Source organism: Larus michahellis, chromosome 2 (assembly GCF_964199755.1).
Source record: "Larus michahellis chromosome 2, bLarMic1.1, whole genome shotgun sequence".
Taxonomy (NCBI): domain Eukaryota; kingdom Metazoa; phylum Chordata; class Aves; order Charadriiformes; family Laridae; genus Larus; species Larus michahellis.
Window position 1 is genome coordinate 145,438,121 of NC_133897.1, and position 16,005 is coordinate 145,454,125.

The 16,005-nt window shown below is 37.4% G+C and overlaps 1 protein-coding gene across 1 annotated transcript in view; it reads right to left on the minus strand.

The window, feature by feature from the left end:
* STK3 (serine/threonine kinase 3) overlaps positions 1 to 16,005 on the minus strand; it is a 143,208-nt gene that overhangs the window by 54,603 nt on the left and 72,600 nt on the right. Inside the window, exons 8-9 of the mRNA XM_074577510.1 lie at positions 15,493 to 15,618; positions 4,401 to 4,593 (exon numbers count right to left, since the gene is read on the minus strand). Coding sequence (XP_074433611.1) covers positions 4,401 to 4,593; positions 15,493 to 15,618 — 319 coding nt within the window. The remainder of the gene's footprint in view (positions 1 to 4,400; positions 4,594 to 15,492; positions 15,619 to 16,005) is intronic.

Genomic DNA, 16,005 nt, shown 5'->3' on the forward strand with positions numbered 1-16,005 from the left:
TAACCAGCTGAAGCCTTCACAGGTTTTTTGAAGGACTACAAACTCAAGTTTAAAGGCCTTTTAATGTGGAAGAGTTTCCTGTACAAAACATTGCTTTGCTTCCTGAGAACGGGACTTGTAAAATGAGTTTAATAACTTCTGTTCTATTTTTCCACCTTCTGCGGAAGAAGGAAAAATACTCAATGCCACTACTATTATAAAGCCATTAGTATAACGCTGAGTTATATTTTATTTCAGCTTTCAACAAAACAAAGAAAATCCATGTTAAGTTAGCATTTTGCAACAGCTCTTGAAGCAAAATTGCCAATCTGATGTTTTCCTTCGAAAAAAATTCCCATTTGTAAAAGATACTACTACTAGTGGCATAAATGAACAACCTTATTACCAACCACAGGAGAGGGCTCGAGGACTGGAATAGGCTTGGAAATACCTATCATCTCTTTCTATAGATACAGGAGTAAAGTACTAGTACATATACATATGTTTGATGCATATGGCATCAAATAAAGTGTCTTAACGTGGGCACAGTAAAATGCTTGATGAAAACTACAGCCATGAAATATTAATGCCCATGTTACAGCACCACTGAAACCAGCCCATAATTAAGCTTCCTTGCTGAATTTATATAGGACCTAGGTCATAGGTTGTTATAAAACACATATCAATAGCTTTCGCTTTTCAATTGGAAAACCAGGTGTAGGAATTAGGCCTTCCTAAGAGTTATGAAGCATCACTCCAGAGCTACCCAAGCGTCCAACTCCTATTACAGAGGAGACTGACTAACAGTATGGCACAATCTCTTACACTGGATGGACTGAAATCACTGAAAAATAGTAAGTAAATAAAACCAACTCATGAATTTTCCTTTCAAAAATGTAGGTTCTACAGCGTGGTGCATGTCTTGCTGTTATCAAGGATCCCATAACACAATAATACAAAAAAGTTCATCGAGTACATGCTGGAACCAAACCTGTCACTTGCCAGCTGAATGATGAAACCATCATTTGCCTGCCATCAGGCTACCTCCAGGCTTTCCTTCGCTGGCATTACAGGTCTCAAGACAGCCACCTATGGAGGAGGAGGGAGGGGAAGGAAACCCGCTGTCCCAAAGATTATATTCTGTTTGATAAGAAGGAAGAATGTTTAAGAATTACGCAGACTAAATCTAAGATATTTCATGTCTTATAGGGCAAAAAGTAATAAAACAAAAACCTGAACTATCTAGAAGCTTCACTGAAGTCTGAAGCAACAGTTAGAAACCCAGAATAAGTCCAAATCGCAAGAAGAGGCAGCTTGTTTGCCAGCCCAAAGCAGATGGCAAATATAAATTTAACATAAGAAAAAAAAAGGAGGGTAGTGGCGTTAATGAAAAGGAGAAAGGAGAACAATCAGAAGGGCTCTTGGTGAACCAGAAAGCTCTAACACTAAGCCTTGCTGAAAAGCCACAACGGGCATATAGGGAAGCTGGTCTGAATACCAGTCTCAAAATTGAGATATGAAAAGCTTCTATGTGAAAATACGTACAATCCAAGCAGCTGAACAAAAGTAGTACTACCTTCCATCAATCCCACTCTTTCTTCCACTCCATGTTACACCTCCTAAAGTTAAGGTCTATCCTCCCATCTCTCTGTATTCTACATTTTCTTCCCTCCATCTAAGTACATACTGCATAGTCTCTGCTCAGAGCATGCACAGGCATACTAAGCAAGAAGGCATAAATGTTGTTTATTGCTAGGCTGTATATTGTATGTTGGGGTAGGATGACAGGCCTCTTTTTGTTCCAAATCCCAATTTTATCCGGGCACAATTCCCTATTTGTGAAAAAAATATGGTTTTAGTTATTTTCTGTCATGGCTCCCAGAGGCCTCTAAGCATGGGTACTTATAAATAAAAACCTATTATTGTTTCTTATTTTGTTCTTGAGCAGGGAAACAAAAGGCAGAAGGAAACAAAATGTGAAACTAAACACAAGAGCAATTAAAAAAAAAAAGAAGTTTGTCATAAATGTTTTGCATCTCTAGGAAGGAAATGACATCCCTCTTCCCTAGCTAACTAAGTTTATTTCTCCAAGCTTCTTGCTTGCAACGTTCTATTATTCAGAAGTATCGAAAAGTACTTTTAAGCCACTTGTTCTGATTTATTATAATCCAACCACACAAACACCTAGAAAGCGTCCACCTTCCCTGTAAAGGTACATTGGTAAAAGCAACCAGTCTCCAAAATGTTGTGTCTTTGTCAAGCACGAAGCAGCACAAAATCTATGTCTGCCCCTCAGGGAGAGCACGCATTTGTATGTCCCTTTCTGGTGACATTTACTTAGGACACTTGCTCTTGCTCTTGTTTCAGCCAATAGCACACGTATCACAGAATCACTCGCAGGAGGACCAGCTACAGTGGACATGATTTATATTTATTTTCAGCTGAGAGATGTTAGGTCCCATTCTTGAATTACTTCTAGTTTTTAATCAATGTGTGTAATGCAAAATACAAGAAAGTTCAGCAAGTAAGTGCTGGAACCAAACCTGTCGCTTGCCAGCTGAAAGATGAAACCATCACTTGCCATGAGGCTACCTCCAGTTTGCTGGCTTTGCTTCGCTGGTGTTACAGGTCTCAAGACAGTCCCCTGTCGGAGGGAGGGAGGGGAAGGAAACCTGCTGTCCCGAAGATTATATATTCTTGTTTGACAAGAGGGAAGAACGGGTTTAAGAGTTATACTGACTAAATGCCAAGGTGTAAAAAGGTAATTCCCTTTCCAACTACAGATTGTTATTGGAATCACTTAAAAATGGAAAATAACAGTACCTTTTAAAAACAGTGTCTCCAGGAACACAGCAGACAAATAGGACATGGGTAAGAGATTGCAGTGTAAACCTAATGACACTTTTTTGATCTATTTGGCATACTAACAGGTTTTTCCTCTCAGCACGTATAAAAACCACATGGACAGTTATTAAGCCTGAAGTGATCTGAAAGGCCACACAAAACCCTACTTCATAATACTTCCACCCTAAGAATTACTTTATTAACCTTTACTCCAAATTTGCTTGTAATACCTTTCTCTTTTTTCTCTTTTTTTTTTTTGCATCACTTATTTTTTCCTTAACTTGTTGAAATTGATGAGTTTGAGATCGCTTGTGCTAACTCTGTTAGCCTCACAATTTAATAGGCAAACACTCTGTTTCAGCATGAAAACACTTAGTACATGCTTTAATTTGTTTCCATGAAGTGAATCATCCTACTTAAACTAATCACTAATCAACAGGTATGTTTGCTATCTTATTGCTGAGAATACTACAAAAAAAAAAAAACCAAACCAACAAAACAAACAACAAAATAGCACCAAAGAAAAATCAACAAAACCCTTCCTTCCTTACAATTTGCTGTACATTAAACTGCAAAGAAAACATATTCCTGCTTTGCACTTCCAACTAATCTTGCACAAATTACGACAGGTGTATATGTGCAAACACAAATGCAACTTTATGTTTGCTATAAAGCATTCAACAAAGCTATTTATTTGGCACTGATTTCCACTCTTGAGACATTAGCTTTATTTATTACCTGTCTCCTCCACCCCCACCCCACCCCAAGCGATTGCCTGAAGTTAAACATTACATTGTACCTCATGAAATCAGGCACCTACAGCCTGAGCAAGATTCATCTATTGATGCTGCCCAGTCAAGCAGATAATTCTATTAAATTCAGCGGGCCTCATTCTGCAGTAGTCTTCAGCCAAATAATGAGCACATCAGTGTGTAGGTATGTAAGTTAACTACTTAACAAACACCTATTTCTGCATATTTTGGTATAACTTATAATTTTATACTTTAAAACATTTGCAAATTTTTCTTCCTCTTTGTTACATACTCCTTCACATGCTCCTGAAGTCAACATGTGTTCAAATAATAATATTCAGTTATAAAATAAAAATCTGCTAATTAATCATGAGTTACAAGACAATTTTGCAGCAAGATGTGTACCGACTGCTAAACCCATGGAGAGTCATGACAAGTTCCCAGGACCACTGACATTGAAGCAGCAGCTTCTCACATCATCACATCACTTTAGTTTAGCTCCAAGAAACTGGTCCAAATGTATGTAAGACAAGAGGCAAAAAAACAAGAGACAAGCAGCAGAAGGGAGAATTCACAGAAGGCTAATTTTAGAGTCCTCCAGAGAGACTTAGCAAAGCACCAAAACCAGGCTTCTGCTTTGAATCTCCCACCACAGCCACCACTTTATCCACAAAGTATATAAAGAGCATTTAGAGATATAAATACTCCTCTCCTCCTGTTTTAACCACAGAACTTGACACTAAAAAGCCACTGATGATATAACGTTCTCATGCAGTATGAGAAAACATATTACATCATTAAAAGAAAAGCAAATTAACAACATACTTTTCATGGTCCCATCTTCCTCTTCATCATCATCGCTATTTATTACCATGGTCCCCAAGTCCGATTCTAACATAGTACTGTTGTGTTCAATCATTGTCTGAGCACCTTCACTCATAGTGCTTGTGGCCCTCATGGTACTGGCACTCTCCGAACTGGTCTTCACCATGGTGTGAGAGTCCAGCTCATCTTCATCCTACGAAGAAACATTTGTGAGAATGCAGCACATCATTTAAAAAAAACAAAGCTAAGAAGCAATCGTTTAGATGCTTATTCATTAGTTTTATATCTTCATGTGACCTAGGTGTACTGCTAGACTTCCCAGTTTAAAACTTAAAAAAAATTACAAAATAAAAAATGTTCCATATTAAGGAAGAACAAAAACTTTCTTCCTTCTCACAGATGTACAGATGTTTCTGGATATACCAGAAACGTGGCACACTCACCCACTTTGCATCAGCAGCCAGTTTTGAGTAGCTCAGTGATTTTCGTGACCCATTATATTTTTATTCCAGTGTTTGGTTACCCATTTTTATTCCAGTGTTTGGTGAAACACTGGCCCAGGTTGCCCAGAGAGGTGGTAGATGCCTCATCCCTGGAAATATTCAGAGTCAGGTTGGATGGGGCTCTGATTATACGCACAACATCACAGCATTTCAGGAATAATGTGATGGACTATACACATTTTCTATAGGAGTAAAATCTATTACCCAAGGAGAAAAAAAACAAACAAACAAACAAACATTAACAAACAAAAAACAAACCACCACCAACAAAAAACCTAACCAAACCCCCCCAAAAGAATAAAATCTAAAAAATTCACCCATGCCCCAAAACCCTTTAAGGTCTTGCATTTTCTATTTCTTACTGAACTTTTTTTTCCTTTCCTGTTATTCCCTGACACAGCAGCAGACAATTTGCCTCTAGTACAGACGTAAGTGCAGGAGCCAGCTACATTGCCGGAGTGCCTGTTTCTCTAACTGTTGGTCTAAGTAGATACTGAGAATTGTAGTTAGTAGCAACACCAATACACCAGCTCCCAAAAATTATTCTATTACGTCTCAACTAAGAGACACAAAACCAGATCTAATTTTGATTCAGAGAGTCTGGCTAACAGCAAAACATACTGAAACCAGGCTACAGATCTAAATCTGTGATTAAAATTTTGAATGTCAAAAGAATCATTCTTTCCCAGATTATAATTTGTAAGAATATAAAAGTTCTTCACTTGTATTCCTTCTGGGTTTTCTAGTTGCATTCTAAAACACTACGTTTAGTACCCTACCCTTAAAAAAATTATATTTCCAAAGATACAGATAGTTTACAGCCACAGCACTAGAAGTCTGCGCCAGTAAATAAATGAGAATATTTTAGTACTGCTCCTCCTGGTGGCAACTTTAATTTTCTTTCCTTCCCCCCTTCCCCTCCAACATTCTTGCTAACCCTAGTGATTTTTACAAGTTATATTTTTCCCTTTCTAACATGGGCGATCAGAAAGTAAAGTCCCGAAGTGTCTTTTTGCATTGCATTTTAAAAGTGGCAGAACAATTAAGTTATTTCCAAGTGCTTCTCTCAGTACTGCAATACAACGCAAAACTGACTCACAACATACTGCTATTTCTCCTATTAAGCGCTACAAATGTGGTGTGCCTAACATACAGGCAGGCAAATCTCTGAGCTTAAGGCACAGTTACATTTTATTTACAGGTTTCCTTGACTAATTAATATCCACTTGCAGTGCCGATGGTCCTAAACTTACTAAAACTGAAATAAAAAATAAAACAAATATTTTCCTGAGGCTTAGAAGTTTTATTTTAGAAGTTAGTGAAAACAAGTGATGGCTAACAATAAGAGCAAATATGAAATGGAGTCCTAAGTGACCATTTTCATATCTTCTGCTTCATTAAAAACATTGATATTTTATTTATTCAGTCCAATCAAGCATTTGGATTTGTACCAAAGAATAGCACTTCATTTTCCAGTCTAGGAGCATCAAAAGTACTCTTGTCGTCCAGGAAAGAGAACGGTCATCTTCTATTACCTAGAAGACTAAGGATCGGAAAAGTCCACCTCTGTACTAATAGATTAGTTGTCCCAAAAAGGGAAGTACACGACAATTTTCATCAATAGTGTTCTCCCTCGATCAGGAATGATGCACTGAGAGAGACAGCAACACAAATTTTTTTTAGGGGCCTGTGCACACCCCAAAATAATTAATTTTGTGGGTTGAGCCAGATTGTTTCCAGAACTATCATTCCAGTATTTCTCACAAATATGTGATTTAGCTAATACAGCAGTAGACTATACTGGATCTGAAAAAGTAACTTTATAAAAATATGCAGTGGATCCACGTTATGTGCACATTTATACGAGAGATGAAAGCAATTCCTTCGTACAAACTCCGATTCATGCTTTACGGTTTGTAAATACTGATATAGAACCTTCTGATCTGTTGTTAACAAAGGTAAACTCACTGATCTCACTGATTAAATAAAAACAAACACAATCTCAATTTTAACCAGGAAAAAAATATAAGGTATTAAAGCTGAAGTGTCATGTTCTCATACTGTTTATGAAGACAGATCCAAGAATCAAGCAATAAAACCAGCTAACTCTGGAATTAAATTGTCTCCCATTCTCTTGTGTACAAAGTAGTAAGCACCAAACTTGTATTTGACAGGGTTTTCTGACACACCAGTAGACACCAACAGAAAGAGCGCACGAGCGAGAGCACTATTCTCTCTTGAAATGCTACAGAAAATACAATAAACTACAGGAACTCTGAACAACATTACAGCATGAGGTAAGCATAAGTAAAACACTGCCAGTACCCTGCAACTCTATGGAACAAACTGTTTGAATCTCCTTATTTACTAAAATAAGTTAGAAGATCAGCAAAATCAACCCTTAAAGCATGAAAATGCAATCATAGACACTTGATTATCAGGACAGCCAATTCAAAAAGACTTCAGCGTAAACAACATGCAAGACTTCACAATATGCTTCTAACATAAAAGATCTCATCACCGCATGAGAAGGTTTCTCAGAAAAGATGGCCTCGTACATCAAACCTTAGTCTACATCATTACAGAAGCGAATGAGCTGAGGTGGCAAAGATTAATGGATTTTTCTGTTGCATTTTTAACACCCATAGGAGAAAAAGGGATGAAGACTGACTGATAAAGAAAAAACTAAACAAGACATGCAAATACTGCAGCTTGTCTTCAGAAGTTCTGTAACTATGGTTTGTGCCTGTAAAAAGAACACTAGAGGGCACCAGAGACAGCTAACTAGGCTACTATACATTAAAGGAAGATTTACACGCTGGCAAAATTTAGTATCCTGTAAAATAATTTCATTTACTATTAACACCTCATCATCACCTTTGAAAAACGTGGCTGTAGTCACAGCTATCTTTTTGTAAAAGCACTGTAGTAGCTACATAAACACATAATATAGTTTGGTCGAGAACAAAGATTTTGTAAAAGTTCCTAACATGTACAAAGCCCAACTACAACCCAAGTATGGGCTTAATACTGAGCACACACTTAAGCTTAGACCCATCGGCAAAACAGGTAAAGGCTTAACTCAAATCCCATCAAATTCACCAGACATATGTCACGAAACAGTGTTTAAGCTTCTTCTCTACTTCCTTCTAATTGATATACCTAGTAACAACAACTTGCTGTTCACAATCACCTTCCTGTGTTTACTCTTCCTATAATCAGCTTCTGGCTCTAAACTGCTGTGGATTTTAACAATGTGCTCTTAAAAAGCTGTTTATGCCCCTTGGGTAGCTATATTTCACTCGACAAAGTCATCTTTACATATTTCTAACTTAAGGACACTTAAAAGGACTTCAATCAAATTTAATAAACACATATGTTAAGTGTTCTTTGGCTTAAAGGAAAAATGCTATGAAAACAAAGTTTTAACACTCTCATGCAAAGTTACATATATATACATACAGATACACAGATATATACATAAACACATGAAAGTAAATATAAAAACCTTCAGAAAAATACCGCCTCACGTATCAGATTTAAAATACAGAATAACTCAATGACCACTAGTTCTTTAAAGTAACTGCATAAATACTGTAAAAATATAAAGGAATACTTATAGCAGTTATTTCTTAAGGTCTCAAAAGACAGACACCAACTTCTCATAATTAATATACGATTAACCAAAGAAACTTTGGTATGAATGAATACATACACCGACATCTAGGAATAATTGATTATTGATGGTTGGCTAAGTTGTTGATAGTTGTCAACCACTAAGTGTCTAAGAAAAGCAAAAATGGAGCACTGAGGCAGTAACTCCTTGCTTGACTATTCTAAAATAATTAAGGATTCTTCACGTAATAGAGACATTAAAATGTAAAAGAAAACATACAGGAAGAGCTGCTTGTTAGCTCATTCCTGTAAAGATCCACAGAAATAAATATTTAGACATGTTTCCTGTAAGCTGCCAGGCAACGAGTTACTTTACGTTCCCATAATACAGCTGCCCAGCCTCAGCATCCAATTCACATCACACTTCAAAAAATGCACGAGAGAAGAGATTGGTCATGTTTAGTAATGCCTAAACCAACATTTAAACTTTGATATTGGGATTAACCTTCTGTAGAATACACCACTTGCAATTTTTGCTTAATTAAAGAAATCTGTACAATTACCTCAGCACCTATCAAAACCTGTCAGTTTGTCAGAAGGCATTCTCATCACACCAGCAGCTTTCATAACAGGGACAAAACCAGTTCAGAATGCACTATTTGTAATGATATTATGTCTCTCTGGAAGGATACAGACATGAAGACTGTATTCAACCTGAACTGATCCTGAAAATTAAGCACATAATTGTGAAATCTTTGCATCTGATTAATTCTCCAAATTCACCCACTCTTCTCCATTTTACTTGCAGTTGTGTAAGTCACTTACAACCTGAGTGCCCATCACAATACATATATGGCTTTCAGAGGGAACTGAGGCTATGAAAAACTTATTCAAATGTAATTGTTAGGGTTAAATCTGGTTTCCTTACAAAAGGAACAACACAGTTAGAACATTTTATACCTTTCTTCTTGATGGGTCCCAAAACATATACCAGTGAGTAACGAGCACAACTGCTCACACTTTACATAGGAAATTCTTGGGGGTTTACATGAATAAAATCCATGCCCCCAAAAAGGTTAACTGAAACCATTCTTTTTCAGTAGTATATGGATCTCAATTCACTGCCCATGAGAGACCTTTAACATTGATAGATTCTACTTAACACTAACACCAATATTTGCTCTTGCTTTTAGGTGTTATTAAACGTTCATTTTTCCAGGTACGACTGTGCCTTTGCACTTCTCTGGTGAAAACTTCACAGCAATGTCATTGGGAAAAATCCACTTCTAAGGTATTATTTTCTAAAATTTATGTGCTAGGTGGCTACTGCTTTCCAACTGAATAGTGACTCCAATTCCATATACAATCTGAAAACATTTATAGATACTAAAATGTGAAGAAATATATGCATGACACTGTCGCTGCTACTACACAAGGTATCATAGGGACTGTCGTTATCTCTTTACAGAACTTCTGCCATCATTGCACGTTATCAAAACCTGTATTATCATTTGAACTGCATGTTCACGGGGTCATGCAAACTACACACAAGCGGCCCTGTATTTCTTCAGGGTTCTGTGGAGATTGGTACATAAGAAAGAGGAATGTGCAATGGTTATTTATCTTTACACTTGAATTCTGGACTGCTGACTTCATCCACTACAGTATACCAAACTGGTACTCATATTATCTGTTTCCCTTTCCAGAAAGGAAAGAATAAATACTCAGTTCTAAGCGTAAAAAAGAATTGGTTAATTGTTTTCCTGTCAGTTCCCCAAACAAGTTCTAAATTAAATGAAAGACATAACCTTTGATCTTATTTTGAAATTAAGCATTATTTTATATATGGGGGTGGGGAGGTGGATGTTATTTGTTTGGGATGTTTTTAAATGACTAACACAATGCTTTAATTTTATTCTTCTGGTTTTTATCCTGCGTTCCTTTAAAAACTTGTGGGTCCATTGATCAATCTCTGCCTAGTACACTTTAAAAACTAAAATCTGTGCTGTCCATAATTTCACTTAATTCAGGCCTCAACCGCACCTACAGGTTGCTCAGGAGTCTTCTAGCACACAGTACATTAATAATACAAATTCAGGAAACACGGTACAGAAAACTTCTCTGATTAAATAAAAAGTAACAGTTTATCCTGCCGTTTCCTAGTTTGGCTGGCTTTGTGCTTTTAACTGATCAGAATCTTTAGTGACTACAACAGTACAAGATGCTGGTGTCATCCTTCAAATGAATCTGGAATTTCTTACAATGATGTACTGCATTGAAATTCAGTTGCAAAACATGGGAAGTCTGTATTATAACCAAACTATTATATTAAAACCAGTTCAGAACAAGATTAGTTCTGCATTGTGACAACACGAAAGCTATTCATAGGTCACTACCAAACATGGAGTTTTGACAAACTGCATTTGTCAGCAAGGAAATTCCTCCTCCTCACCTCACCATCAGTATTCTTCATTTCACTCACTTGTACCCTCACTCTTTCTATTGAAGCTATGTATTTCCATACTTTTTTCACTCAAGGCTTACCAAGCAATACAAAATTATTAAAGGCATGTATTTACCAGTAGCAAAAGTCATACTTACTACCAAATATCACATTAACAGCTTTAACAAAAGTAAAAATTTCAACCTAACTACAAACCTTATCACAGACTATTATTAGAATCATAAAACCATATGAAAATTTAGGGAATTGAAACATCTCAGCAGCATAAAAGAACATTAACAAAAATATTTTTTAAAATAGGAACAAAAATCCCTTTTTACTTAATCTTTTTATAACAGCAAACTTTTTCAAAAGTTTAACTATTCAATATAGTCCAAAATACCTGGACATCCTCTTGTCCATTACAAGATATTTTTGTAGTAGTAAATACATGGTAGCGTACAGTCTTCCTTCAATAAAGCTGAAAGAGCTAAAGGGAAAAAAGGCACAAAAGCTCTCCAGAATAATCTCCAGGAGTAATGAAATTTATCTATCCATGATCAGGATAAAAAATATGAAATTATCACACAGACAAGCACCACTTTCCACTTTGCCAGACGCACCAGCTAGTATTTCCCTTTTGTTTGCTCCACTTACAAGTGGCATATCTTCTTCTTATCTTTGGTCTTTCTCTACATTTGGAACTTTCCCCAAGCTCAAAGAGATCTATTCCTTCCTCCTACTGAAGTTTACAAGAATGACACAAACTATTTTTAAAAAATATCCATTTTCTCTGCCACAAGCAAAGCTGGCGTTTGCTGGAGAAGTACAGTTAAACTCTCTATCACCTTTCCACGGTATTACAAACACATCCTCTGAATTATTGTCACTTCAAGCACACACGTAGGTCAGTAGCAAATATAAGACAGTCTGACTTACCTTAGCTCGCAATGAATTTGACTACAGACTATTTGTGTAGCCTAGTCTGTTACTGGACCTCTCTCACAGCAAACAAAACAGACATAAGATTGTAAGGATTAACCTTTCTGTGTTTTCCCAAAGTAAAACAGTTATAATAATCTGTTAAGCAGAATTAGAATGTGTAGTTCAAGCAGGTACCACCCCTTAACAACATGCAGTAACTACCCAGTTGAACTCTTAAACTTGTCTTCTTATGCTCTAAAATATTAAGGGATAGTTTGCATTAATCTCTTTTGTGCTTTGTATTCAGCCTACCTTCAGTGTTACTTTAAGTCCATCCTTCAAAAAGTTTACTTTGTATTAAAATAGACCCAAAGAGGCAGCCAGGTTATCTTGTTGAGGAAGCACCTACTTAGCTCAAAAATGCAACTGCAAGGGCTTATCTAATTATATCCAAATGCAATATTTTATGCATTCTATGCTCAGGATCCATCTCTCTTAACATCTCCTGCAAACTTAATTTGGTATTATTTATTAATTTTAGTTGATCAATTATAGCCTGTAAGTCAGCATCACCATAGAAAACTAAAAAGGAGTATAAGACATCAAATTACTAAGGACGATAACACTATTTCTAAAAGCACTTCAATCATAAAATCATAGAGTTGTTAGGGCTGGAAGGGACCTTAAAGATCATCTAGTTCCAACCCCCCTGCCATGGGCAGGGACACCTCCCACTAGATCAGGTTGCTCAGAGCCCCATCCAGAGTGGCCTTAAAAACTTCCAGGGATGGGGCTTCCACCACCTCCCTGGGCAACCTGTTCCAGTGTCTCACCACCCTCATGGTGAAGAACTTCTTCCTAACGTCCAGTCTGAATCGTCCCATCTCTAGTTTTAATCCATTCCCTCTAGTCCTACCATTACCCGACATCCTAAAAAGTCCCTCACCAGCTTTCTTGTAGGCCCCCTTAAGATACTGGTAGGCCACTATAAGGTCTCCTCAGAGCCGCCTTTTCTCCAGGCTGAACAACCCCAACTCTCTCAGTCTGTCCTCACAGGAGAGGTGTTCCAGCCCTCTGATCATCCTCGCAGCCCTTCTCTGGACACATTCCAGCACGTCCATATCTTTCTTGTAGTAGGGGCTCCAGAATTGGACGTAGTACTCCAGGTGGGGTCTCTTGAGAGCAGAGTAGAGGGGGAGAATCACCTCCCTTGACCTGCTGGCCATGCTTCTCCTGATGCAGCCCAGGATACGATTGGCTTTCTGGGCTGCTAGTGCACACTGACAGCTCATGTTGAGCCTCTCTAGGATACTGTACAGTATAATGTGCATGTTCAATGTATTATTTTTTTTTTAAAATAATTCTGAAGTCTTTTACAAGTACAGCAGTACAAAGGGCTTGCCCTAACAAACACAGCCGCCTTTTCAAAATGTCCATATTGCTAAAGTTTTCATGCAGACTCTGTCATCCTTCTTGCCTATTTGTCATCTTAAGTCTCATCTAGTGGTCTCTCCACTCTAAGTAATACAACTACAAACGTTCATTTTCCAACTTCTCCCCTTCTGTCTTTCATTATGCTGAAGTCATACTCTAGTTTTCATTTTTCTACCTTTCCTTTCTGATCTGACTAATCTCATTGACAAGCTATCTGTCTATCTCTATCTGTCATTTCATTCTGTACTGAGAAGTCAGCTCCACCTCAAACTGGCCTCTTCTGTTACTCACCTGTTAAGTTTTCCAGCCCCTTTATTCTTTTGTCAGGTCCCCTGCTACTACCAGCAGGGCTGCTTCTAGCCATCTGCAAGACTGCCATTACTGTCCTTTAAAACTCCTCAGCATCATGATCCTGACAAAAAATTGAGCAAGGTATGCTAATGCCAGAGCTTCCCGTACTGACTAATCTTACGTCTCCTCTGACATCCACCCTGACCTTCTGCCTTATATTTAAGAGCAAAGTCTCACTGTCTTTTTAACTCATAACCTATTCCCCAACTGCACCACAGAAGTACACAGCAAAATTCCCCATCTACTGCAACGGTAACACAAATAACGGATTCGTGTCCCAGTCCTGGATTTGAGGTTCCCTTATATTAAACACTGAGTGATTTGGTGGGGAAGTGCAGCAGTACATTCTGACTTTTGTACCCATTCAAGAAGCATGAGGAGTTGCTAAATGCTTCTGCAGTTGAGGTGGATCAAACTTGTGTTGTACCCTTCCATGCAGCAGTGGGACAGGAAAGCTGTACAGCACATTCTGAGCTGGCATGGATTGTTTCATCCCTGCCTGGCAATTTGATTCCTCATCTGAATCTCAGACTAAGTAATTAGATGTCATACCCAATTTTGGGTTAATGCAAAAGACATCAACAACGCCCAACTGTTTGAGGTCTACAGTTCTGAAGGCAATAGTAGGGAGGAAAGCATGCTAGTAAAGACATTAGTTTTTTACGTAGGTAATAAATCAGTCTCTTCAGAGATCAACTATTCAATATATCAAGTCACAAACATCAACTCTGCATGTCAAGTCACACATCTCCACATAGGAAACGTTTCCTAAAATAATAAAAAAATAATCCCAACCTTCCCTGTCTGTTTTATTACTGACTAAGCAAATACAATCCAGAGTAAACCATCTATAAAGTAAACACAAGCTATCAATACTCTTAAAACATACTCCTAGAACAGAAAAACATCCAGCAAATGAAAGCCATACTGTCTGTTGGGATACAAAACACAGAATCTGCTTGAAAAGTATTCCTATATATAGATCATCACCTAAACACTCCGTAACTTATAACAACGGTTCTACAATTTGGGATAGGGCAGACTGCATTACTGCACTGCTCTTCTCTGTTTGCTCAAAGCTGTTAAGATTTCTACTAACATTCCAGTCTCCATCTTCTCTGTGTGTTATTCCTGAATGACCTTGGCTCCCATTGTAATGTGTGGCAACACACTTCTTTGAAGCACATACTGCTGTGTTGCACAAGACTGCCCTAAAACAAATCATGTAGGGAGAGTAATAACGCCAGGAACACTGACTTATTCCTAACATTGCCAAACAATTCTAAATACAACCTACTTAATCACACGACCTGCCTCTCTCCTCAAACACGCTGACAACATCATCTGAAGAATGAAATGCTGTCACCTTTTTCACTTCATAGGGATAACTTGATTCAAACCATACTGTAATCACTACTTACTGTGTTTTCTAACTATAAAAAAAAGGCTAAGTGCCCTGAACTGAAAATTAAACCACTTGTCTAGAGCCCATATGTGAAAGTGGAACCTTAACAGTTTTGAGTTGTTGGGCTTTTTTTATGTTCGTCTGAACAGCTGAAGTTGACATAGCTTCTTTTCCCACCTCCTAGAAAAACTTTTCACTAGGACACCTCATGGAATAGCGCTGAAAGCTGGCTCATACAGCACTACTCACAGCAGCGTTACTCATCATAAATAAGGGTGGAATACTCAGCCCTCATGGGCTAAAAACCAGGTAGAAACCTGTTAAAGAAAAGTATTTGAACACAAGTACAGGATATAGGGGAAAAAATGCAACTTACTTATAAAGTACAGATAGTTATAGGGAAAAAAAGGTACACACCGAATTTTCTTCCTCCTCCTCTAGTTCTCTCTGCTGTTCCTCATGTCGCTTTGCCTTTATCTCCATAGCTTCAGTGATCAGGTCCCTTAAAATTGAAACTGGCTTGGCGTTCTTAATAAATGTATGCTAGGAAAAAAAAAATAATTAAATTATATACCATCATTACAATAGTTATCCTTCAGATGAAATTAGAAGTATTATTCAAAACCACAATTTCAGTGATAAATAGTATTTTACATTACACAATAATGAAAATCTACACTAAAACAACATACAATATCTTTTAGCTGCTTCATAACTAAGATTTTACCAAGATTTTTTATTTCTAATAACAACAAGCCTTCAGAAATGTAATCATGTAACAACTGTTTTATAGTTAGAGACATAATTGTCCAAAGGAAGCATGCAGTAAGTAGTAAATAAATAGTGTGTTGATTGTCTGACATAGAAAAACAAACTTTTTCAGATATTCAGTTACAGAATTTAATTAATCTTAACAAACTGACAGCATAA